The sequence below is a fragment of the Ursus americanus genome, chromosome 13, assembly GCF_024610735.1.
Source record: "Ursus americanus isolate L20-20 chromosome 13, mUrsAme1.1.p, whole genome shotgun sequence".
Taxonomy (NCBI): domain Eukaryota; kingdom Metazoa; phylum Chordata; class Mammalia; order Carnivora; family Ursidae; genus Ursus; species Ursus americanus.
Window position 1 is genome coordinate 72,060,099 of NC_142139.1, and position 25,953 is coordinate 72,086,051.

The window sequence follows — 25,953 nt, forward strand, 5'->3', positions numbered from 1 at the left end:
ACTGGAATGTAACTGGTTGTCAAAACAGGACCAATAGCAGCATTTTCAAGTGCATGGCAAGAGTAGGGAGCTCTGTTATCTCTGGAAGAGCTGATGGAGAGTCCACTTGGAGAGAGCTTCTCTCTGGCAAACTCCTGGAGGTGGGCCTTTCCTTCACTCACTCCTCCTGTGGTGCAGCAACTCCTCACTCAAGCCAGGTCTTGGAAATGTCTTTGGCTGGATAAAAGCCAAGTTTGTTATCATCAACTTAGCGAGGATGAGGTTAAAAGAGCCCTACATACTCAGAAATCCAGCCCTTATGCCTCCTCAAACTTCCATGGGTCCCTGTGGCCCTGAAAAAATTTTCCTAGTTAATCCTCTGCCCCCACCTGGGGGGATGAATCCATGGCTTTGATATACTAGGAAATGACCCCCTTAGTTTGCATAGAGCTTTAAGTTTTTCAAATTAAAGGGCTTGTAGACTGCAGTGTGCTCTCCGCATGAAAATGACAGCTTTCAGAAAAGGATTGTTTCAAGTGATCCTCGCAACACTTTGATACCGGTCACAGCCAGTTTTCTGAGTCCTGGCCTACTGGAAGGGGAAGTGAAGGTGAAGAAGGGTTGACCTCTACAAGGACACCATGCTCATCCAGTCTGAGGCCCTTATCCTACACCACACAGAGACCCGGAGCCAGAGCCCTGGCCCAGGGAGCTCAGCCGGTGACCCTAAGACTGCGGTTCATCATTGCAGGAGGGCTGGGACAGGCTCATGACAGGTCGGTAGTTTATAAACAAAGTGCCTCAGTGATCCTTAAGCATATCCCCTAGACACCATGGAATTTCTCCTCCTTGAGAGGGACTCACCATATTCAGCTGCTTCATAGCTGAAGGCAAGGCTGCCTATGGCTATGACCAGGAAGGGTACTGTGTGCTGGCACACATACTCCAGCAAGGGAGGGAAAGGTGAGAGGGGAGTTGAAGGGTGACATGGGATCAATACGGTTGTTTTCCTCACCAGGGCTCAGAGAAGGGTGCAGTGAGGCCCACAGCGTTCAAGCCTGTGCTGCCACGGTCAGGAGCCATCCTCCACTCATCCCCTGAAAGCTCCAGCCACCAGCTGCACCCTGCCCCTCCAGACAGGCCCAAGGAACAGGAGCCAAAGCCCAGCCTGTGCTCTGGGGCACTGTCTGACTCCGGCCGGAACTCCATGTCCAGCCTGCCCACACACAGCACCAGCAGCAGCTACCAGCTGGACCCGCTGGTTACGCCAGTGGGGCCCACCAGCCGTTTTGGGGGCTCAGCCCACAACATCACCCAGGGCATCATCCTCCAGGACAGCAACATGATGAGCCTGAAGGCTCTGTCTTTCTCTGATGGGGGTAGCAAGCTGGCCCACCCAAGCAAGGCAGACAAGGGTTCCTCATGTGTCCGTTCCCCCATCTCCACAGACGAGTGCACCATCCAGGAGCTTGAGCAGAAGCTTCTGGAGAGAGAAGGTGAGCTCCAGAAGCTGCAGCGCAGCCTTGAGGAGAAGGAGCTGGCCTCCAGCCAGGCCTATGAAGAGCGGCAGTGGCGCTGCAAGGAGGAGCTGGAGGGCCTGGAGCCGAAGTGCAACAGCAAGTTGAAGCAGGCCTCCCAGAAGAGCCAGCGCACGCAGCAGGTGCTGCACCTCCAGGTGCTCCAGCTCCAGCAGGAGAAGCGGCAGCTCCGGCAGGAACTCGAGAGCCTCATGAAAGAGCAGGACCTGCTGGAGACCAAGCTCAGGTCCTATGAGAAGGAGAAGACCAGCTTCGCCCCTGCACTGGAAGAGACCCAGTGGGAGGTGAGGCTTTACCATGAGGGCTTGGGGTGGTCAGGTGTTCGATGCCAGTCCCTGTTTCTCCATGTCTGATCCCATGGTGTGTGAACACAAGTTGCCTAAGCAAAGTGAGCCAAAGTGCCAGTCTTGGGAGCCAAAGAAGGGGCTCCTTGGTAAACCATACTGGGGATATAATTAGTGTGAGTTTCCTACCCTCTTTTACCCCAGGGCCTCATGGCCTCCAGAATTGAGTTTACTAACTGAGTCATTGACTGAGAAGCTGGAACCAGAAGAACAGAGGCCTCGCTGGGCAATCTGAGGGCCGACCCACTTCATCTTGCAGGAGGCTCAAAAGAAGCACAAGCCATGCCCGAGTCTGAGTTCACACTGGTTCAAGAGACCACAAGAGAGCGTACACTGAGTTACTTTTGAGAGAAGGGACCCCACCTACTAGTAAGAGTGACCGCACTTGTGGCAGGTATCACTGACAGCATGGCTCATTCTCTCAGAAGTGTAAGTGGGGCTTTGATTTGGTGGGCTGCACTGGAAACATAGAGGAGCAAGAGAAGTGCACACAACACCGAGAAGTGAGGCATCTGAACCTGGCTTTGCTGGAGAGCCAGCTTCACCTCCACATCCTGCTCTCCAGATGGTAGCTTTCCTCCCCTGAAGGGCCTCTCCAGGTGGTATGGGGGGCAGGTAGGGGTGTGGGCATGGTACCTCTGTCATTCCCGCCAAAGACTCCCACCCTGGAAAGGAAGCGAGGAGGCACTGTGTCTGCTTAGACCAGCACCACCCCCGGGTGCAGGTGAAACGTCCTTGGTAGCAGAGCTACCTGTATGCACTGGAGCTTTCTGTACCTACTCTAGAAATTAGAATGACAAGCGTTATCAGGAGTAGAGGAAAGGGATCCTTTCTATGGCAGAGATGAATGGGGGGACTGGACAGGTGAGAAGGGAAAGTCACTTGTGTTTGCCAGGTCTCCCAAAAAGGAAAGGATGCTGGCTCTGGGAGTAGTGCTTTTCCTCTTTCCCATGATGTTGGCACAGCAGACTCCACCCTAACCATTGTTTTTCAGCCAGGGCTCAGAGACACTTTGGGGCATCTCACAGATATAAGCTAGTTCTGGCACTAGGCATCCTTCCTTATTTGCCCAACCCCCAGCTAAGCTGGGCATTGCTGTGACCTCAATCCCAGATTGTCCAGTCAGGCTATAGGGCAAAACAATAAATAAAATAAATATTTATAATAACACATAAATATACTATAAACATATTTAGAATAATAATTTATCAAATGTTTATTAAGTACTAAGCCCTAGGTTCTCCCATTTAATCTTTATAATAACTCTATTATCTTATTAATCCTTAATTTAGTTAAGGAAACTGAGGCACAGAGAGGTTATAGTAGCAAATAGCTAGTTAAATGACTTGCCCAAGGTCACCACATAATAGGTATCAGAGCCAGGATTTGACCTTAACACTATGGCTCCAGAGTTCACATTTTTAATCACTGCTCCATAGTGCCACAACACTAACGTCGTATATCGCCAGGATCAGCCAATCATGAAATATATGATCCAGCCAGGATTCAAAGGCAAGCCCATGCCTCAACCGTGACTCTGTGTTGCTCCCTCCACCAAACACATACAGGCTTGGTTTTAGGAAGGCATTCTCAGTCCCACACAAGTGTTGTGGGTGGAGCTCTGCATTGCTTCATAAGTGGTTCATGAGAACAAGGGGTTGGGGGTTACTACTGTGACTGAAGTGAGGAGAAATTAAGGTGGCTTCTGGTCTTGATCCGAGAACCCATTCTACAGAGGCCCAGGCCCTGACCTTCATTCTGTCCAGCTTTCCCACAGGCCAGCAGGGGAAAAATCACTCTTGTGACACGGCCGGCCAAACTGGTCTTGATCTTCTTTTGAGCCACCTATGACCCCAAATGGCCAAGACCCTGGAGACCCGTGGATCTGAATCAGTGCCTTTGGTTTTATCTGCTTCTCTTAGCCAACTTTTGAAAAGAAATAAGAATAGAAAGGGTAGAGGGGTGGGAAAGGGGAGAAAACACAGTAAATCTCCATTCGGCAGATCTGAATTTGATGCTCTAATCCAGGAATGTTGCTAGTCATTGGAGTGCAGCAGTTTATCCCAGTAGGGAGGGAGGGGACCTGCGTATGCACAAGGGTGAGGTCATAGGATGTGGGCACAAGCATGAATGATAGAAGTTTGGCCAACATGGAAATCAGTACCATTGATGTTAAGCGTGGATGATGGAGCTACCAGATGGAGTGACCAGTAGTGGTCACTGATTTACACGTAGCCGTGGGTTTGGGTACAGATTGAGATTTAGACTCTGATTTGGGATTGAGGCAGGCATGTGGACAGACCAAGTGAGGCTCCAGAATGAAGGGAAGTTCCGAGAGGGTCTCAACCTTCATGGGTCACCCAGACCATCATGCTCTTGAGACACTGTGTCAAGACTAGCCTAATTTTTTAGAAGGTTAAGATGTTACTTGCCGCAGATAAGGACCTCTTTCATCTTAGCACTTCCTCTTCTCCCCCATCCAACCCTTGGCAGGTGTGCCAGAAGTCAGGTGAAATCTCTCTGCTGAAGCAGCAGCTGAAGGAGTCGCAGACAGAGATCAATGCCAAGGCTAGTGAGATCCTCAGTCTGAAGGCACAGCTGAAGGACACACGGGGCAAACTGGAGGGCATGGAGCTGAAGACTCAGGATTTGGAGAGCGCTCTGCGCACCAAAGGCCTAGAGCTGGAGGTCTGTGAGAATGAGCTACAGCGCAAGAAAAATGAGTCTGAGCTTCTCCGAGAGAAGGTGAACCTGCTGGAGCAGGAGCTGCTGGAGCTGCGGGCCCAGGCTGTCTTGCAGCGGGATGCTGTGTGCCTGGGGCCAGGACTGGGGCCTGGGCCAGGGACTACCTTCTCTGAGGACGTCCCTGCCCTGCAGCGGGAGTTGGAGCGGCTGCGTGCAGAGCTGAAGGAGGAGCGGCAGGGCCATGACCAGATGTCGTCAGGCTTCCAGCATGAGCGGCTGGTGTGGAAGGAGGAGAAAGAGAAGGTGATCCAGTACCAGAAGCAGTTACAGCAGAGCTACTTAGCCATGTACCAGCGGAACCAGCGCCTGGAGAAGGCTCTGCAGCAACTGGCCCATGGGGACGGTGCAGGAGAGCCCTTTGAAATTGACCTTGAAGGAGACGACATCCCCTATGAGGACATCATAGCCACTGAGATCTGAGGGGCCTCCTGGGAGAGGGAGACCCAGGGATCTGGCACTGGGAAACAGGGGTACAGAGCCTGTCAAGGAGGGCTCCTCTCCTCACTCTCCTGCTCAGTAACTCAGGCCTCTGTGAGAGGCCTCCCCAAGGCACAGACCTGGGATTCTCCAGGGGAGGGGAGAGGAGAAGAAGGACTGCTACATAACCTTTCCAATCCTTGCCCACATTCCAGCATTTACCATCCCTGCAGCCCACCAGACCTCTAGATTTCCTAAGAGATGGGTTCAGGGATCTCCATCATTTGGTTAAGTGGGCTCTAAACCTTGCCTTTTGTTAAAAAATACTTAGACCCTCTCCCAGGGATGGTGGTAACTGCTGTATTGGCTGATGGCCACCCCAGGATAGAAGCTCCCTTCTGCCTCTTCCCAGAACCACTTTTTTGCCCCTGGACACATTGGGATGCCTTGAGAGTAGAAAGAAGCCATCTGTGATCATAAGCCTTGGAACTTAACCCGGTCATAACCTGAGCTGTTTTTCTCTGGCCTCAGAGTTGTAGGGGTTGGATTTTGGTATGGAGAACCTGGCTTAGCAACATCAGAGCTGTCCCAACCCTAGAATGCCACAAAAAGGAGGGGAAATCTGGGGCAACCCTGGAATGTCTAGACTCAGCAAAGCCTAGAGAGGGTCAGAGGAAGAAGCCATGTAGTAATGGCCAGACCCTGCTAACGGAGGTAAGCAGCCTTTGGACTTCTGGTAGCCTTTGACCTCAGTGACCACTCTTCTTAAAGCCATAGACACTGAGGCCCTGGGGAGGGGAGATTGAAGGCACTGTGACACAGAGAGGGTACGGCTTTCCAAATGTCCCTGGGGGAGCCTCCGGATCTTTCTTCATGGGGCTAGAGGTAGGGGTTTCCCCACCTGGTTTAAATTGGCCAGTGGCGACTCTGAACTTATTTTCTCCTCAAGAATCCAGCCTTTGCAGGATCCAGAATAACCTATTTACAACTAAAATGGTGCACAAATGATCTGACATTTCCCTCCTTTGCCTGTGGCTCAGTTTAATGGCACACCCTTTCCCCTTTGCATTTCCAGTGCTAAATTCAGACAAGACTCCTTACAGGTCAGGAACAATCCCCAGAGTTTGGTGGGCCAGAGCCCCAGCCAGGGAGAAGAGACACAAATACAGCTTTATGAACAGCCCCAGGGCCACTGGCTAGCCTCCCTCTACCTGGGCCCCACAGGAGCCCCCAGTTGTAAAGAATCCAGGGAGCTTCAGTTTGCTGGGGGCTGAACCAGTGCCTGGGGGAGGCTGGAGTTTCTCTTTTGAAGATGTGCAGAGCTGGGGGAGGAAAGAATGGTGAAGTTTCTGAGTTGCTTGGTTCAGAGAAAAAAAAAATTTTTTTTTTTGGTCTTCTTTCTTTTTTCTTTCTTGTCTTTTCAGAAGCAAGCCAGATCTAGCAGGCAGCCAGAACTGTTCCATGTTCTATTTTTGACTCAAGCTACAGCTGTTGTTCTTTCTTAGGACAGCCAAGCCTTGCTGGATTCCTGAGCTTCGTGCCTGCTTGCTGAGAGGGGTTCACTGAGGTAGGAGGAGTCTGGGTATTTAGCAAGTCTGAAACCAAACCCCCTGGTTCTGCCTCCCTGACCACTGTCCTTACAGGACCCAGAGTGGGAGCTGCTTCTTGTGACACCCCCCCACCTCCCGCCTCCGCCTTCAGACCACCACATTCTTTCCCTGAGTCAGGCTGAGAGCAGGGCCATCTTCCCTGCAGTTAGCTCTGCCTTCTGGTCCCTGGGGTTAGGCTGCACCTGTGACAGGAGCTTTTCTGGAATTTCAAGCCACTGGTCTTAGTCATAGGCCAGATTTAAACCTGAAATGGATAGGCTAAAAGCCCCCTTCCTGCCTGGAGGGCAGTACCCTCCACTGGACACAGTGCAGACCCTCAAGTCAAAACTGTCCCATTCCCTAAGCCACGCTATTAGACGGTGGGAGAGGGGTGGTAAAATATCTCAACTGAGAAGGCACTTTGAGAGCAGAAAACAAAACAGGTGACTCCATACAGTTTACAGAGTTTTATTCAGGGAGAATCGGGTGGACGATGATCCACGTGCTACATGCAGTTATTCTCCACAAAGTCTGGACCTTAGTTCATAGTTTTGATAAAGCAGGGGACACACAGAAGGGCATTATACTGAGATCAAAGGGTTTGCATGCACCTAATTGACAGCTAACCTCTAATTAGATCTGTGGCACCACCTGTGCCTCTGGAAGAGGAAAGACTGTGTTCTCTTCAACAGATTCACGGGAGGCCAAAACAAGCCTCCCCCAATCCCAGCCTTGGAAGGCATTTCTACAGTATGTATGTTAACCTCCAAGGGGCCCAGAACACAGCCCCAAGAGAGGTCATCAAGCAAACACGAGCAAGATGAAGGACCGAAGTTGGAGTCCATATTGTCAGCACTCCTACACACAGCCCTCACTCCCTCTATTTCCACCAGCCTGTGCCTTGTTTGAGTTCTTTTTCCCAGTGAGACTGCCATGAGATAAAGGGGCTGCTGTTCCCTCCCCAGGCTGGAGATACCCCACTACTCCCCACCCGCAAAGAGCAGCCAAAAGCCCTGTGCTCTGCCCTCCAGACCTTGCTGAGAAGAGATGGGTGCTAAGCCCAGGGGAGGACACTCAGGGGCAAGGTCTGAGCTCCACCATGGTGTGACCATACCAAGCACTCTGCATCCCTGCCTAAGGTCAACCCATGGGTGCCCCCCCCCCCGCCGTCGGCCACCTACCGAAGGCCCCAGGGTGGCCCACAGTGCACCAGAGTGCCCCAGTGTCCTGTAACATAGTGACCTTACCGCCATGTGGTTTTTCTTCCCTTCCCTATGGAAAAACATCCTTACTGTTCCTGGGCCATGCCAAACCCAGCCTCTTCGGAAGGAGGCTCTGAACAACAGAGTCTGAGCAGGGACTGTGAAGTCAGATGATAGGGGCTTCAGAGCAGACGGCCTGGCCCAGGGCCAGCCAGCATGCACTTGCTGCCATTCGTTCTGAATACTTCTGCCGGCATGCTTGCTCTTTCAGTCAGATCGACCTGCTCTGCTCTTCCAAAGGATGCCTGGCCTGAAAATGCTCTGGCTGCCTGCAAAGAGAGAGCAGCAGCCAGTACCACCTCACCAAGAAGAGGACTCTGTCTCCAGGCCTTGCAATGACCAGAGTCTCTCAGGGCTCCCCCTGGGGGTCTGTCTTCTGGCTGCATTTGGGTAACTCAAGTTGGGTGCACTCTGGCCCCATAGGCACTGAGCTCTATATGGACTGGGGAGGGTTAGCTCTCCCCTGAGAAACACTTGCTGACCCTCTGCTCCCTGCCCTGTTCTTGTCCCGGCCCAGCCTGGGCCGTCTCTTGCTGATGGAGCAGCAGCTTTGGGAGAGGGCTTTCCCTATGGGGCCTGAGTTCTTCTAAGCCAAAGCTGTCATGGCAGGAGACCATGCACCCTGTGCAGTGGGTGCTTCTTGTGTGGTCGGTCTTGTGCTGAGTCTGCATGCACAGCTGGAGCCCCCAGCCAAGGCTGGCTTTGGAGAGACTGGCATTTGAAAGAATATGTACATAGTTATTTTTCTCTGGGTTGTTTCTTGTTTTTTTTTTTTTTTTTTGGTTTGATTTGCTTTTGACAGCTTCATTTTATTTTTGATGCCCCTTTTTGGCCTGTAAACTATTTCTGATAATTTTATGTTTCTATTTATGAATAAAGAATGCTATTTCTCATGCCCTCCAGAGCCGCTTTTGTCGACTCAAGCTACCCTGCTTGTCCAGGCTGTGCCGTAGCAGCTCCTTGGGGTGCCTCCATCTGGAACAGCGGAGCTGATGTCTCTCCCTGCCAGTGAAGGAGGTGCGGACAGCCTTGACGAAGGCACTGCTGGCTGGGGAGGCATGGGCCTTGGCGAAGGAGGCGCGGACAGCCTTGACGAAGGCACTGCTGGCTGGGGAGGCATGGGCCTTGGCGAAGGAGGCGCGGACAGCCTTGACGAAGGCACTGCTGGCTGGGGAGGCATGGGCCTTGGCGAAGGAGGCGCGGACAGCCTTGACGAAGGCACTGCTGGCTGGGGAGGCATGGGCCTTGGCGAAGGAGGCGCGGACAGCCTTGACGAAGGCACTGCTGGCTGGGGAGGCATGGGCCTTGGCGAAGGAGGTGCGGACAGCCTTGACGAAGGCACTGCTGGCTGGGGAGGCATGGGCCTTGGCGAAGGAGGCGCGGACAGCCTTGACGAAGGCACTGCTGGCTGGGGAGGCATGGCCTTGGCGAAGGAGGCGCGGACAGCCTTGACGAAGGCACTGCTGGCTGGGGAGGCATGGCCTTGGCGAAGGAGGCGCGGACAGCCTTGACGAAGGCACTGCTGGCTGGGGAGGCATGGCCTTGGCGAAGGAGGCGCGGACAGCCTTGACGAAGGCACTGCTGGCTGGGGAGGCATGGGCCTTGGCGAAGGAGGCGCGGACAGCCTTGACGAAGGCACTGCTGGCTGGGGAGGCATGGGCCTTGGCGAAGGAGGCGCGGACAGCCTTGACGAAGGCACTGCTGGCTGGGGAGGCATGGCCTTGGCGAAGGAGGTGCGGACAGCCTTGACGAAGGCACTGCTGGCTGGGGAGGCATGGCCTTGGCGAAGGAGGTGCGGACAGCCTTGACGAAGGCACTGCTGGCTGGGGAGGCATGGGCCTTGGCGAAGGAGGCGCGGACAGCCTTGACGAAGGCACTGCTGGCTGGGGAGGCATGGCCTTGGCGAAGGAGGCGCGGACAGCCTTGACGAAGGCACTGCTGGCTGGGGAGGCATGGCCTTGGCGAAGGAGGTGCGGACAGCCTTGACGAAGGCACTGCTGGCTGGGGAGGCATGGCCTTGGCGAAGGAGGCGCGGACAGCCTTGACGAAGGCACTGCTGGCTGGGGAGGCATGGGCCTTGGCGAAGGAGGTGCGGACAGCCTTGACGAAGGCACTGCTGGCTGGGGAGGCATGGGCCTTGGCGAAGGAGGTGCGGACAGCCTTGACGAAGGCACTGCTGGCTGGGGAGGCATGGCCTTGGCGAAGGAGGTGCGGACAGCCTTGACGAAGGCACTGCTGGCTGGGGAGGCATGGCCTTGGCGAAGGAGGCGCGGACAGCCTTGACGAAGGCACTGCTGGCTGGGGAGGCATGGCCTTGGCGTGAGGTAGACTTCCAGGCAGTCTGTACCATTCTCCAACCCTGCGGTTTTATCTGTGAAAGGACCTGAGGAAGGAGAAAAGGAGATGAAGGGACATATGTCTGTAACATACAGGGTCCTCTCTAAAAGAGAGCCCCTCCCCCAGCCGAACCTTAGGCCTCCCCTCCCTCACTGTCTAGCTGCTCACCTCACCAGCCAATTCCCTGGCCTACTGAATCCAGCCTCTTTGGCAGGAGACCAGAGTGGCTATTGTTGCCACTACCTCAGGGCCATCTGTCCAGCCTTCTCTATGCCAACCTGCCTCGTTCACCTCGACAAGCATTCCCAACTGCTCTGGGCTCAAATCCTACACTCAAAGGGCTTCTACTCACGTGGCAGGAGACAGAAGGAACGTGTAAAAAGGAAACGGAGCACATGAGGGATAAATGGCAATGCCTTTGAGGTGGGAAGGTGGCAGGCAGGAAAGGGTCTGGGAAGGGGGGCAAGTATGGGACAGAAGAGGAGTGAGCAGAAAGGGAAGGACAGGAAGCACATTCCAGGACAGGCATTCACAGCAGCCTAGAGCTCCCTGCCTGTCTACACAGGTGACAGGAGCAGCACTGGAGGTGGGAGAGGCAGGAGGCCAGGGTGTGGTGCACCTCCAAGCTCAAGGAAGGTCAAGCAACTGAGAAGTGACCAAGCCAGGATGGGAGCCTGCACCTGTCTAATTCCAAGCTCCAGCACTCAGACACATGGGTCATATCAGCCCTGGAGTATCCCTTCTAGTTCTTTGTCCTAAACCTGGCTCATGGTGGGTAGGCCACTGCACTGGTGGCACCCACTGAAATATGCCTCCCACTAATCACACCGCTATGTGGCCCCTTCCCTTTCGTTCTGGCAGGCCCTGGGGCTTACTTTAACCAATTGAAGTCAGTGGAAGTGATGCTCCAGAAGTTACAGCCTAAGCTTAGTAGGCAGCCTCAACTTGGAAGCTTCCAATTTTATATTCCTGGGGGCCCTGAGCCACCATGTAAAAAACCCTTCTCGTCTACTGGAGAGACCTCACGGAGCAGGAGGGATCCTGTTGTCCCAGCTAGGCTCCAGCTGATCCATCAGACCCCATGGAACAGGGATTTGCTTCCCCCACTCTGCCCTTCCAGAATCCTGACCTCAGGTACCATGAGCACATTAAATGGCAGTGTTTTTAAGCCACTAAATTCAAGGTGATTTCTTATGTGGCATAGAAATAGATAACCACTCTCTGGCAGCCCCTCACTTCCACTTCAACAAGAGTCTGTCTATTGGGCTAGGAGTAATAGAAAGGCAGGACTCCTGGAAAGGAACGGAGCCGTGGAAAAGACCGCTTGAGTGGCAGGAAGGGCAGCAAAGCAGGGAGCAAAGCCTTCTCCCTGCCCATCTTCCCCTGGAGTGCTGTTGAGGACACCAGCCTTTCTTAAGCCCCCAAACCTACTTACTATTTTAGAAAAAAAAAAAGAATAAAAGGGAAATGTAAGTGGGAGAGAAAGAAAAAACGGGAGAGGGGGGCTCCTCCTCTCCGGAGAATAAGCAGCTGAGCCTCAGTGTGGCCAGCGCTGGGAGCAGTCCCCGGGTTCTCGTAAGCCATGAACAGAGTGTGCACACTTGTGTCTGTGAGGTGGGAGGCTGAGTGGCCACCGTCCCCAAATGGCCTCCACAGAAGGTGCTTTCTGAGTTACATGAAGAAGGTCAAGCGGCCTCCAACTTTCTCTCCAACCCAGCCATCAGAAGGCCTGAAATATCACCATTTCCTTCACTCTTGTATACATACATGTATTCACTCAACAAATATTTATCGAGCTTTTATTTTATGCCAAGCCCTGTTCTAGATACCAGAAATACAGAGGGGAACAAAAGCAGTGAAGGGCCTTTCTCCTAATGAAACTTTCACTCTGGAAGTAAATAAATCAGATGATTTTCAATTCAATCAGATAAGTGCCATGAAGGAAAGAAACAGCTGGGCACAGGTGGTGCTATGTGGAAGTGTGGCATGGGGGAAATTGGTGCAGGGAAGGAAGGTTGCAGAACCAAAATGTCCTCTTATTTCAAGATTTTGGTAGACTGTGCCAGTCATCATCCCTTCCTAACTTGGACCTCCCATTCCACCCCGCGTTCCTTCTCTTGGAAATCTCACCCTCCCTGGGGGCCCCAGCAGACACCTTCTTCCCAGGGAGCTGGCAGTGCTGCTGCCTCCTCCGTTTCTCTCTTGCTGCCCTGTACCTCTCCTACAGCAGCCCTGAGTAGCCTATAACCTCAGCTCCTCTCCCTCAGAAACCGTTCCCCCCATCACTTCCAATGAACACTGAAAAGCTTGAATTCAGCGTCGAACATCGTCCTTCCACACATGAAAATTAAAAACAAAATTTTGTGAAATAACACAAACCTTATATGGATGCTAAAGTTAACATAAAGTTAAATAAAGTTGAAATAGCATCTTTCCATGTAACATGCTTGCGAATTGTTCCGCTTCAATTATTGTATCCATACACACAATTTCTAATTTCTGTTTTGGTGGTAGAGGTCTGCTTTGCTGGGGCCCCAAGCAGAAGTTTATTCAGCCTACTGTATAATCCAGAGTGTTCCCCCAGTATATCTCTCTTTTACCAATCTCTCCTTGCAGTTTGGAGCCTTCCATAACCCACTGCCTTTCCATCATCCTCTCTATCTAATCAGATCCTAGGTCCTGTAGAATCTCCTTAGAGGCCTTCCCTCCAGTCCTCATTTCTTCCTGCATCTACTGGCCAGCTGAGGTCACCAAAAGACTCCCAGAGTGCCCAAGACCTCTTAGACATCTTCTGATTACAACCACCTCACTTTTATAGATGAGAGAAGAGAGACCCAGAGAGGAGAGAAGACATCTTTGAGGTCACACAGCTAGTGAATGATAGAGCTAGTCACCTTGACAATCTAATAAGCCCACTGGTTTCTTTGCCCCCACTCTGGTCCATTAAATCTGTGGACATACAAGATTCAGGTTTATCACCACCCCCTGACCCAGTGCTTCTCCTATCATGTCTCTCCCTTGTTTGAAACCTTCAGGGGTTCCCCCCGACCTCCAAATAAAGTTAAATACCATTACCTGGCCTCGAGTGTCTCCACTTTATGGTTCCAAAACCTACCTTGGCAAACCTAAAGCACTCTCCTGAAACATCACATCTACCATCAATATAAGTTCAATAAATGCCAAGACATTCCTCTTGTCAGTTACAATCTTTATGAGAAAAACCTGTTCTGCTGCCCAGCCCTGTGTTCACCCTGAGACCTGGCCAGAGACACCTCAATGGAACGCAGTGTGGCAAAGGGTCAAGCACTCAATCTGCACAATCAGAGCTGAGTTCATGTCCAGACTCCACCACTGCTAGCTCATGACATTGGATAAGTTACTTAACCTCCCTGTGCTTCAGAGGATTTTTTTTTTTGACAATTAAATGACATAGTCCCCATTGAAAGGTAGCTGAAATATTGCTATTATTTTTATTACCACTATCATAATTTATTGTTACCATTATTTGTTAATACAATGTCACTGCTTCCAGCTGTGCTGAACTACACTGGTGCCCGAGACTCCAGCAGCCTCAGCAAAACCCCACCCCTTGGGGAACAGCTGACTATTCCAGTCAACTCCCCCCCCCCCCCGCCCCGCCCAAGCTTTTCTCTCCAGCTCTCATCTCCAGAAGGCTGACTTGTGGGGCAAAACCCCTGGGAGAGAGGGAGGGCACACAGCTGGGAGAAGAAAGGAGCAAAGAGGGATTTGCTAGGCAGTGTGGTGGAGCAGGTCCAGGCTGGAGCCAACCTGTGACACTGACCACAACACCATGCCCAAAGGGAGCCAGTTAGAATCCAATTCACACCCCCCTAAGTGCAGCCTTTCCTGTCAGACCCCCATCAGCCCTGCCACACAGTGCCAGCCCCAGCGCACACATATGCACACAAGCAGAGTCCCCACTGTGTTCTCCCTTCAGGGTCCACCATCCCCCACTGCCTCAGTTATGGCTAACTGAGCTGTAAGTAGGCTTACAAGATTGCATTTGTAATCAGTGACAGGTAAGACAAATTAAATTCCTTACACCAAAAGTAAGAGGACAATTTGCCTGCCACGACCCATTACCTGCTGGCACCCTCTAGGGCTGCGGGGGGCCAAAGCCAGGCAGTACACACCTAGCCTGAGGGTTCAAGGTCCAAGTTTCCCTTGCTTGATGAGCTCTTCCTGGCAAAAAGACAGGGGCACAATAGAGCAGGCTAGGGGATGAGGGCAAGGGGCCACTGCCCATGCCATGGGAAAGGGAAGTTAATATATACTGGGCTTGGGGCTGGATGGCTTCTCAAGCTGGTATCTGCATTTATCACTCATGACAACCCTGCATTGTACATAAGATGGAGCTCTGGCCCCCAGTGTGTGTGGCTTAACTGTGGCCACGAGTTCTCACTCTGATACTAGGCTGCTTCTTCCTTCCACCTCTATTCTAGCCCTTGCATCCAGCTGTCCCCAACTAGTCATAGAAGGTTATATTCTGAGGGGCGCCTGGGTGGCTCAGTCTTTAAGCGTCTGCCTTCGGCTCAGGGCATGATCCCAGCATTCTGGGATCGAGCCCCATATTGGGCTCCTCTGCTGGGAACCTGCTTCTTCCTCTCCCACTCCCCCTGCTTGTGTTCCCTCTCTCGCTGGCTGTCTCTCTCTCTGTCAAATGAATAAATAAAATCTTAAAAAAAAAAAAAAAGGTTATATTCTGAGCTCCTGTTCCTCACTGTCCTACACTCCCCTCAGTGCAGGCCCTTTCCATCAGAGTCCTGAAATTCCACTGTTAGAAATGCACGACTTTGGGCTGAGCTTTCAAAAGCAAGAATATCCCAGGAGAGGTGACCCTGAGTAAGTGAATGGGTTTCTGAGGCATTTCCAAACTGGAGAAAAATGTGGTTACAGCAGAAAGCTGGGCTCCAGGCTGGGGGTGGAGGGGAAGTGGCTGCAGCAAGGGAGCAGGGGTTAGTAGACAAATGTCAGTTGGTTCAAGGTCATCTTGCTTTTTTCCCCCACTGTCCATAAGGGTGGCCCAAGCTCGCTAGAGCTACCTATCCTCCAGCCCCTGAAAATGCCAACGTGAGCAGCTTAGAGCTTGGCCTGCTCTGGCCCCAGCTTTGGTCACCACCAGGCTGGAAGGTCAGCCTGAGAGGAACCGCAGGACAATCCACCCAAGTCCTTCATATACAGACAGAGAGCCCAAGGGAACCCTGCCCACTCCAGGAGAGAAGAAATGAGGAAGGGGCTGACACACCCTCCAGTCCCACCAGCGTCCTGCACCAGCTTTCCTGGCCCTGCCCCTGTGGAAGCAAATGCTTTCCAGGGAATTTCTGGCTCTGGCTCTCATTTGGCTTAGCCTCAAAAACTGTATTTAGAAAGTGGGAGGGGCCATGGTGATGCCAACCGGCCAGCTCCAAACAAGAGCTGGCATCACAGAAAGATACACTATAGGAAAACCAAAGTAAAACCCCCACCCCAAAGTGTTGTTTCCCCAATCTCATTACCACCTCCCTGCTCCTGCTTCCTGAGCCCAAGAAAAGGAAACATTCTCAAGTTCAATTCCATACTGCCACCTTTAAAATATCTTAGTTTGGGTGCATTGAGGTGGCTCAGTTGGTTAAGTGGCCAACTCTTGATTTCAGATCAGGTCATGGTCTCACGATCCTGGGAATGAGCCCCATGTCAGGCTCCAAGCTCAGCATGGAGTCTGCTTGAGGATCCTCTGCTTCTCCCTCTGCCCCTCCACCTGCTCACACACTCTCTCTCAAATAAATAAATAAATCTTAAAAAAAAAATCTGGGTTTGGTAGGGTATTTTTCTACCGATTCCCAAACAGCACAGCTGTATCAGAAAAGGAAAAAGCCTAGGAAGACAGATCAGTTACTTTTCTTCTGCACGTGCACATGCGTGTGTGCGCACACAGAGTAAACCAATAAAAAAAGACAGTGCTCCTTTTCTCCAGTTTCTGGATGTTTTTTAAGTTGATGTTGAAAATTAGAGCTTGAGGGAGGGCTTCACCTTGAGGCAGTCACAATAGAAGGCTTAGCAGATCCTCACACAAGGTAGGCTGAGAGGCCCGGGCCTTTATACAATCCTCTCACCTGTCCCTCCATCCTAGCTATCACGGGGGACCCTGGGAACAGGTGTGGCTATGGGGTAGGAAGCTCTCTGGAGCCAAGGGCAAATCTGAGAGGGACTCAGCTGAGAGTTGCAGCCACTGCCCTGCTAGCACGTGAGAGAATGAGTCTCTTCCTAGAGGGGGGAATCTGGGCCACCCACCATGGCCTACACCATGTTCCCTACTCTCTCTTCTCCCCCTCTCTCTGCATCCTTATAATTACCCTCCACCCCAACACTGCACCACAAACCAAAGCATTATGGATGGGAGGATCTCCATCCTGGCTCTAGCCACCTTCCAAGCCCTCATGGATGGCACCAAGACCAAACCAAGAGTCCTGGGCGAAGCCGAAGTACGGGCTACATTCACAGCTCCCCCCTTCCTGCTTCCAAAATGCAATTGTATAGACGCTCGGTGATGTTTACTGCCAAGAACCAAACTTGTTTATGAACTTGGACAGATTACAGAGGAGAGAAGGAACATTTGTTGAATATTTCCAGTGTGCCTGGTTGACACACACTTTTAAGGATCCTTGGATGTCTCCAGCAACTCTCCAACGGTGGAACTTTAGGTGCATACAGGACAGCTAGTCCAACCAGAGTTAGAGCTGGCAAGGGAAGGAGGGCTGAGGGGCCCTGTGCTGTGTTGTGCGTTGTTGTGCTGTTCTGTGGGTTGCCCAAGAGTCAGCCTGCCACTTCAGTTAGTTAACCTCTGAGCAGTGGCCCCAGAAGCTGGCCCAGCAGCTCCTCAGCCACAGTGAGTGTTCAGTACTTGGCAAAGGGCTATGGATGGGGAGTCAGACTTCCCAAGGATCTCCATTGCCAGTTCCCCAGATGACCTTGAGCAAATCCCTTCACTCCAAGGGCTTCCCATACCCACACGGTCCTGGTGATCTGAAGGGTACATGGCAAGTCACTTACCCTCGGGCTGCCTAGTAAAGCTATCCCAGACAGTAAACGACAGAGGAAGTAGGCCCTTCCAGACTATTGTGCTCTACACAGAGGACAGGGAAAAGGCCTGGAGACAAACGGCTGTGACAGTGGGGAGACTGGGCTGGGGACGGCTGAGGGCTCTTCATTCAATACCTAATGAGGTGAGTAGAAATCATGAAGACTGCTTCAGCATCCTGGAAAGAAGGCTGGGGCAGGACCTGGCTGGGGAGAGATCCTCTACTTTGTGTCCCAGAAAGGGCAGGCACAGTAACTGTCCCTCCTTTCTCTCAGAGGCACAGAGAGGAGGGAGCCCAGAAACTGCAGACCCTGTGGAAAAGCATGTTAGCTACATGGCTTCAGGTCCATGCCCCGCAGAAGCCACGGCAACCCTGTACTGTGATGTATGCTATCCCCATTTTACAGGCACCCCCTGAATGACTAGGACACTGCAGAGGTCACCCACATGGCCTTTGGAACAACACTTTCTCCTGGCTCCCCCTTGGTTGTCTTTCCCCCTCACTGTGCTCCAATCTGTATCTCCTGAGCTTATCCAAACTGGCTTGCATTCCCTGGAATGTTGATGGCCAACATTTCTGACAGGATATTTTGGTAAGGGCTGCTCCTTGGTGACTGGGGTGGGGGGGCAGGCTGTGGGTGGGGATGTAACCTCCCTCTTGGATCCCAGCAGCCTTCACTCTGACCCATTAGGTCACCACGGGTGGGGTGGGATTGAGGGGTCTTACAGTAGATGGCATTTACAGCCTGCAAAGACCCTCACACCCAGGTGGGCAGTGCTGTTACTGCACCTGACTCCCATGGGGCTTAATCACGTTGGGGGGTGGCAGGGAGTGGCACCAGGGCTCATCTCCTCCACAGCGGACTGCTCTGGGCTTATAGGGAGGTCCTTGTGAAACTATGCCAGGAAGGGTAGTGTGTGAACAGCAGAGGCCCCACAACTTCAGCTTCCTGCCCCTGTGAAAGTCGGGGATGTCAGGGTAGCTCTGGAGCTTGTTTCCTCTTTAGCTAAATAAGGATAATGCCACCTACCTTTCAGGTGTCTATTTCTGTTCTAGGGCTGCCTAATGAGCATCACAAACTGGCTGTCCTAAAAGAATGGACATTTATTCTCATCAGTTTTGGAGGCTAGAAGTCTGAAATCAAGGTGGTAGGAAGGCCTTGCTCCCTCTGAACCCTTCAGGGAGGATCCTTCCTTTCCTTCCAGCTTCTGCTGGCCCCAGGTGTTTCTTAGCATGAGGCGGCACCACACCTCTGTTGGCATATTCCCTGATCTTCTCCCTGTCCCTCTGTGTCGGCACAGGGCATTCTCAGTGTCTCTCTCCTCTTCTTTAAGGACACCAGTCATATGGGATTGGATTAGAGGTGACCTCACCTTAACTGATTACATCTTCAATGACCCTATTTCGAAATAAGGTCACATTCTAAGGTACTGGGGGTTAGGATGACAATATATCTCTTTGGGGGACACAAGCCAACCCATAGCAAGGGTTTGTTGGGAGGACTGATATCAAAGGGCACCAATACAGAGTGCGGGCTAGTCCCCCGAATCCCCCTTGCCCAGCGGAGACTGAAACAAACCCCATCCAAGTAGAGCCGCAGGACAGAGGAGGGCCCTGGGAGTGTCTAGCTAGTGCGCCTTAATTCGGGGACAGGAGGGGCATTTAAAACTGCCCTCCAGTTAGGAAAGGGGTGGAGCCCAGTGGGTAACTCACTCAAAGCAGCTTGATTTTCCCCAGAATAGATCCAGGTCCAAAGAGTGGAGAACTGGGGCCTGTCCCCCTTTGAAGTGCAAATGCCGGCCCCTCTATGCAGCCCACCCCCCACCCGGAATAATCAGTGCCCAGCATCTGCCGCCGGGGTCCTCCCCTGCCGGAAGTGCGCCCCGCCAGCTGCTCGGCGCTCCCCGGCGCCCCTCGGGCTGAAGTCAGGTGGCTAGAAGGATCAGCCCCCAGGCAGTCCGGGTAATCACCACTTAGTGGGAGAGGGAATTAAGAAAACAGTGTTTAATGTGCTGGGCGGCAGCTGCGGTCCTGCTTCGCCATTTGCTTAGATACCTGCTGTCCCCACAGGGGCTGTGGTGATGCGGAAGGGGAGGGGGAGGGAGGACCGCACAGTGACTCTTTGTTTCACAGGCAGCTTACTTCCAGGCAGCCTTGGGGGGAAGGGGGCATCTCAGCGAGTTTACAAGAAGAGGACAGGACATTTGATGGTTTGGGTAAGAATCAGTGAGTGAACTTGGTGATAAGGAGGCACTGAAGCCCCTTCGGCAGAAGGGGCACTCCAGCGACACCATCTGGCTCCACTTCAAACCCTGAAGCCAAAGCCAGCACCCAAGATTAGACAGGGTTCTGGTCCAAGAGCGGGGGGCGGGGGGGGGGTTGGGAATCAGCACAAATGTGATTTGTCGCTGGTACGCAGCTTCTGTGGGGCTGTGCTCTAGACAGCTAATGCAAGCCTTAGTTTACTCAGCTGTAAAATAGGAGTCAGTGCTTACTGCAGGGTCATGGGGGTAGGCATGAGAACGTATATATAATACAGCACCCATCAATAGTTAACAGGCTCTTTCCTCACTAGGATGCAGGGGGCCTCAGGAAAGTTTAAAGTCCCAGCACCACCCCTGGAAGGTGGGCTGAGGGAGGTCAGAAAAACGTCAGGCAGTCTAGCTCTCAGGACATCCTTGGTGCTCAGACATGCGGGAGACATGATTGCTTCCTTCCTTCTTCCCCCTTCCACCCTCTTCGTCTGTCCCTTCTCTGCCCTGGTCACTTTACTACTTGGCAGGGTCACTTTGCCTCTTTCAGGGCCACAGTACAGATTTGTCTTGGCTGAGGTGAACAGGGCATGGTCCCCTAACAGCTTCCACCCTGAGGACGAACCAGGCATGACCTGAAATGCAGGGCCCACCCAAAATTTGACGTCTTTGATGATCAAACCATGAGCAGTGGTGGCTGGGGCTTGTGGTCTAAGGATCTAGCCAGAGCTGGGATGCGGGCTCCCTCTCCCAGGCATGTCCAGCTGCTACCTGGGGCTCTGCCAAGGCTGCCTTCTGAGAACTTCTTGGGGCAGGGCACCCTCTCTTGGAGGGGACAGGGCTGTGCCACTGAAACTCTCTGGAGCCTACAGTGCAGTCTTTCTGGAGCTCAGATCTGCTCCTGTACCTTTCTAGGCCCCTCAGAAGCCACAGGATCCTGTCTTGCCCTGAAGCTGTGAGGGCTCCCTAGTCACTGCCACCTCTGTGCTCTGAGACCTGGTCCTTGGTGGGTATCACATAGCAGAGATGAGAGGTCTTCTTGATCAGTGGGATAGTCGGATCTCCCAAGTCCCATGCTGCCACCCCCATGGCAGCTTTCTTGAGGTCTCTCTGCTGATCTGGTGGGGAGAGAAGGCGGTACAGAGTCACTATCTGGTATTTTGTTTTGCTCTTCGGCAAAAGTTGCCAGTCCTTACCTCTTCTTCCCTCAGTGTTGTTTAGGAATACAATCCTGGTAGCCCACTGAGAAACTCGTATGACTGACGTTATGGTTATGGGTCTCATTACTCTAATAAGACTTAAGGTCCTGTTCATGACCTTCTTATCCTAAAAGACATTGTCTTTGGAGAACAAACTGTGGGTTAAACCCAGGTCAATTTTGTACTACCTATGTGACCTTGGGCAAGTTACCTAACATCTAGCTTCAGTGCTGACATTAATAAAATGGAAAGTATCTCACCAGCCATACAAGAGACGTGTTAGCTTCCTCTGAACACTTAAGGCTTAAGATCACAAACTCTTTAAAGAAACATGAAGTCTTAATATTTCTACCTTGTTTTGAGATCATGCATTATAAAATGGTTTGCATTTACTTTTGATTTCTATTACCACCTGATGATTATAGGGATGACTCCTGCTCAGATTGGCTTATAGTTGAGAAAGCTAAAATAAACTGATTTATTCATTGAGGTGTGGGCATTAAATCTCTCCATAACTGTGAATCAGTTGATCATCAATAAAATGTTTTTCTTTTTTTTTTAAATAAAAGTCATATTATTGTAGACATAGAAATGAAGGGCCAGAGATTAAACAATATTTCAATCAATAAGAAAGAGGCAAACTAGGGATCTAAACCAAGTTATTCTGCTAGGTATTTGGTGGTGTTTTCACTTAATCTAACAGTTTAGAGTAGGTGTTGTCCCCATTTATATGATAAACAGGGTCAGAGATGGTAAATAACTTGCCTAAATTATCATAATTTGGTGGTAGAACACAGATCAACTCTTGGGCCCATGATTATCCATACTAGACTGCCAGAGTTTGAGGGCTCCTAACCACGGCAAACATGCAGAATAACAGACGGGCACGCAACTAGATTTCAGGATCCCTGAGTGCCAGTCTCTGTTCTACCAGCAAATCCAAGTAATTATTTGACTTCCCTGCTTCTTGGATAAAAGGGAATAATGTTATTCTGGCCTGTCTTGGGATAGTTGTAAAGAACATTATGATATGGTGGGTTGCAGTGGGGTTGGGAGATTGTGCTGCAAACAGCAATACACTTGGATCTTCCAAGAGTTTCTGAGGAAAACCCTATATTCCTTATTCCTTCTCTTTACATGGCAGCAGAGAAGTAAGTGTTCTAATCTCCTGAATTTGTGGTGACAGCATTTCTAGTATGTTAATTCTTGGGTTTCAGTGTATGAGGAAGACCAGGAAACAGAGCACACAAGGCAGGGCTGGAGAATCTTCTGAAAAAAGTATCCTGTGTTTCCAAACATGGAAAAATAGGAGTTCTCCCATTCCAGGCTTCTGCCCAGGTCTGTGGGGGAAAGAGCAATGGCTTCCTAAGATACTTATTCTATCCTGTTCGAGAAAGAAGTTCACCGCTTATAGAAAAGTTGATCAGGTGTAGAGCTTAGCAGTGGTCTTATCTTGGGTAAAATGTTCCATTTATTGTGTGAAAAGTCCATTGCTGGATTAGAATCCTGGAGTGGCATTCTCTGGAGATTGGTCTGATGATATGTGAGGGGCAGGAAAAAGCCCTCATCACCTAAGCAAGATAATAAGAAAGCCCCAAAAGGGACACATGGCACAAGAAGCAAGGCACACTGGCCCAGGTCAAATCTGAAATCCTGGGATTTAGAAATCATGTGGGCTCCTTGGTTCCCCCCATAACTGGTGACCTTGAAATAAATGTATTTTTGCAAAGTATAGGCCCTAGATTTCCAAAAGAAACACAAATGGCTAAAAAGTTTGGGAATTTTGTGGTAACTTAATTTACTTTAACTACTATAGTATATATATATTTTAATGCATTAAATTAGCAAAGCTTCTCCCACTCCATGGTATCAGAAGTTAGGATAGTGGTTTCCCTGGGGAGGGAGTGGGGAATGGTTGTGTCACTGGAAGGGAGCATGCTGGTAACTTGAGGTGCTAGAAATTTCCAGTCTATTGAGTTGTGTCTGGTTATATAGGTGTGTTCACTTTGTGAAAATGCATCAAGCTGTATACATTAATGATTTATATAATTTTCTATATATGTTACTTTAGTGGAATATTTTCTTAATAAAATTAAGGTTTTGTTTTTGATTCTGTTTAGCAAGAAAAAATACCTGGTGATGGTGAGGGCATAATGAAATGAATACTCATACACTGATGGTGGGACCATAAGTTGTCATAAATATTTTTTAAACGCAGTGTGCAATTCAAGTCAAGAGTTTTAGTCGTGTTTGTATTCTTTTTCCTATACTTTTGGAAATCTCTTAAGTGTCTCAGAATACAATTATTTATATGCCAACAAATCCATCACAGCATAAGTGAAAGCTAGAACTATCCTGAGTGTTAAACAATAGAGGAAATACGGTCTATTTATGATAAAGTGCTATATAGTCATTAAACTGTCTGAATGCTTGGTAAGTGCAGCTTCCTAGGCAACCACGTAAAAAGGCAGGATAAAGCATTTATGTCTCTTTAGTTTGGACTGCATTTAACACTTGATCTCATAGTAAGTAAAAGTCTAATTTTTCTAGAAAGGGCATTAAATACATCTTTAAAAGCATAGTAAATTCCAAGTTCTAGAAGTTACTCGCTTCTCAAGCAAACTGAATTCTTTGGCATTAAAAAAATCCCACCCTCACACATGGCTGGTGGGAATGTAAAATGATGCGGTTGCTTTGGAAAAGTTTGATAGTTCCTCGAAAGATTAAACATAGTTACCACATGACTCAGCGATGCAATGCTACTTCTTGGTATATACCCAAGAGAAATGAAATATATGTTTACATGAAAACTTGCACATGAATGTTCATAGCAGTGTTATTTAGAAGAGCCATGAAGTGGAAATGACCCAAATGTCCATCAACTGATGAATGGGTAAATAAAATATAGTATTTCCATACAATGGAATATGATTCAGTAATAAAAATAAATGAAGCAGGATACATGCTTAGACATGGATGAACCTTAAAAACATTAGGTTAAGTGAAAGAACTGTTATAAAGGACCATATATTATATAATTCCATTTATGTAAAATGTCCAGAATAGGTAAAACCATAGGGACTGATAGGGTTGGGGGAAAATAGGGAGGTTCCAGGATTTTGGGGGGAATATCAGAATGTGGTGATGGTTGCTCAACTCTGTGACTATACTTAAGAACACTGAATGGCATACTCTAAATGGGTGAATTGTATGGCATGTAAATTATATATCAATATAGGTGCTATTAACACACACACACACACACACACACACACACACACACACACACACGAGTAACCTTCTCCTGCATGACCTCCAACTGTATGACCTGCAATGGTCCAGGGCACATTCAGTGCTTCAGATAATGATCTGTCAAAGCAGATTCTCCTGTAAACCATGGCATGCAGCATGAACCTGTGATTAAATTTCTCCATGCCAGCCCTCATTGGCTTAAAACATCTCTCATACTTGTGTTTTTTTATATTTCAGAATCCTTGGCAAAACACACAGCTAACTGTCTGGCATTGCTGAAGCACGCAGGGGTACACACTTCTTGGGCCAAATCATTCCCTAGATGTCCCCAAAATGAGCATACAAACCTTTCAGCCTTTACCCTGCTTCTGCCTTCAGGTAGGGTGGGGGCTCCTAGCTTTGCTCACACCTCAGCCTGCTCTCCTTCCTGTGCTCTCCTTCCTTGCCCTCCCACAGGGTTCACCCTGACCCCTCCAGTTCCTGAAGTCTCACGATGGGAAAGGGGAAGAGAAGCGCAGAAAGCAGCATAATGGAAAATAGTTTCCTCACACCTGCCTGCGACCTTGATCAAAGCAGCTGGAGGAGATAGTAGTGGACCAATGCAAAGGGGCTTTTAAGAAGTACTGCCAGGGTACCGTAATTCCCTTCACGGTAGCTGAAGAAGTCCAAATAAAAGAACTTTATCTGAAATTATTTTTGTTACATGAGCTGTGTTGTTTTAACTCTGATACCACTCAGATTAAAACACATAGCTGTTTTGTAAGTGTATGTATTACGAGTTTGTAGCTTAACCACACCTCTTGTTGACGTGATTCCCATAATCTGATATAGTCTGTGCGAGAGACAAGCATAATTGCTATGGGTTTTAGCTTAACAAGATTAAGTGGGCAAAGCCACAGTTGGCAAAGCCATGATTGTTTTTTTGTTTGTTTTTTTAAAGATTTTATTTATTTATTTGACAGAGAGAGACAGCCAGCGAGAGAGGGAACACAAGCAGGGGGAGTGGGAGAGGAAGAAGCAGGCTCCCAGCAGAGGAGCCTGATGTGGGATCACGCCCTGAGCCGAAGGCAGACGCTTAAGGACTGCGCCACCCAGGCGCCCCAAAGCCATGATTGTTAAGGGATTCTACATGACGAAGTGTTAAGTTTCTCTGAGTGGTAGGATTATGGGATTCTTATTTCTTTGTACTTATCTGTACTTTTTGAGTCTTGTCTGTACAATGAGGATCTATTAGGTAAACCATTAATGAAACTACCCCAGTGCTTGAGTTCCGAGAGCTACTGAATAAGCAGATCCTAGGGGAAAGTACAATAGAACCAGAGAACAGAATATCTTACCTCAGAGCATATTGAGATTTCCAGTAACCTAAGCTTGAATTGGAGTCCTAGCCTCAACGGGAGTTGGTCCCAAAGACGGTGTTCAGTGCTTCCACGACTTCAGTTCCAGCTATATGCTTGGGAGAGTACTTGATTCTCATGGGCTGAGCCTCTGTTTTGGAGAACTTCTCCTTCATGCTAATAACAGAAGTACAAAGATTCCTGTTCTAGAAGGTTAGATGGGGGTCCTAATCCTATTCAGTTACTGAAGAGGTAAAAAAAATTTCATCCCCTGTAAAGTTAGGGGTAAATTAGGAAAATTTGAAGAAGGCTTAAAAGTGGCAACTATCTTCAAAGCAGTGTAGGGTTATCACATGGAAGAGAAGAGCCCTGGGGGGCAGGCCAAATTTAAAAAAAAAAAAAAAGTGAAGTTATAGAGCATTTTACCTTGACTTGGGAACACCCCAACCATCAGAGAGGTTAATTCCTGAAGTAGGCTGCCTCCTGAGACAGTTCCATGTTCACCAGAACCAGATTTCCATGCTTCCGATGTGTAAAAGGGCCTTCGTTTATCGGGAGAGTTGGACCTCTGAAATTCTCCTAACCCAGAACTTCTGAGTTAGAGCCCTGGTGGGCTCTTGGCA

At 50.1% G+C, this 25,953-nt stretch overlaps 1 protein-coding gene across 4 annotated transcripts in view; it reads left to right on the forward strand.

Moving 5' to 3' along the window:
- LZTS1 (leucine zipper tumor suppressor 1) overlaps window positions 1–12,653 on the forward strand; it is a 52,365-nt gene extending 39,712 nt beyond the window's left edge. For 2 of the 4 annotated variants that reach the window (XM_045793854.2, XM_045793855.2), the window contains exons 3-4: window positions 998–1,801; window positions 4,355–12,653. In XM_045793854.2, the coding sequence (XP_045649810.1) occupies window positions 998–1,801; window positions 4,355–5,026 (1,476 nt within the window). In that variant the 3' untranslated portion in view covers window positions 5,027–12,653. The remainder of the gene's footprint in view (window positions 1–997; window positions 1,802–4,354) is intronic. The other 2 variants (XR_006778944.2, XR_006778946.2) reach the window with 2 other exon arrangements.
- Window positions 12,654–25,953: the final 13,300 nt, after the last annotated feature.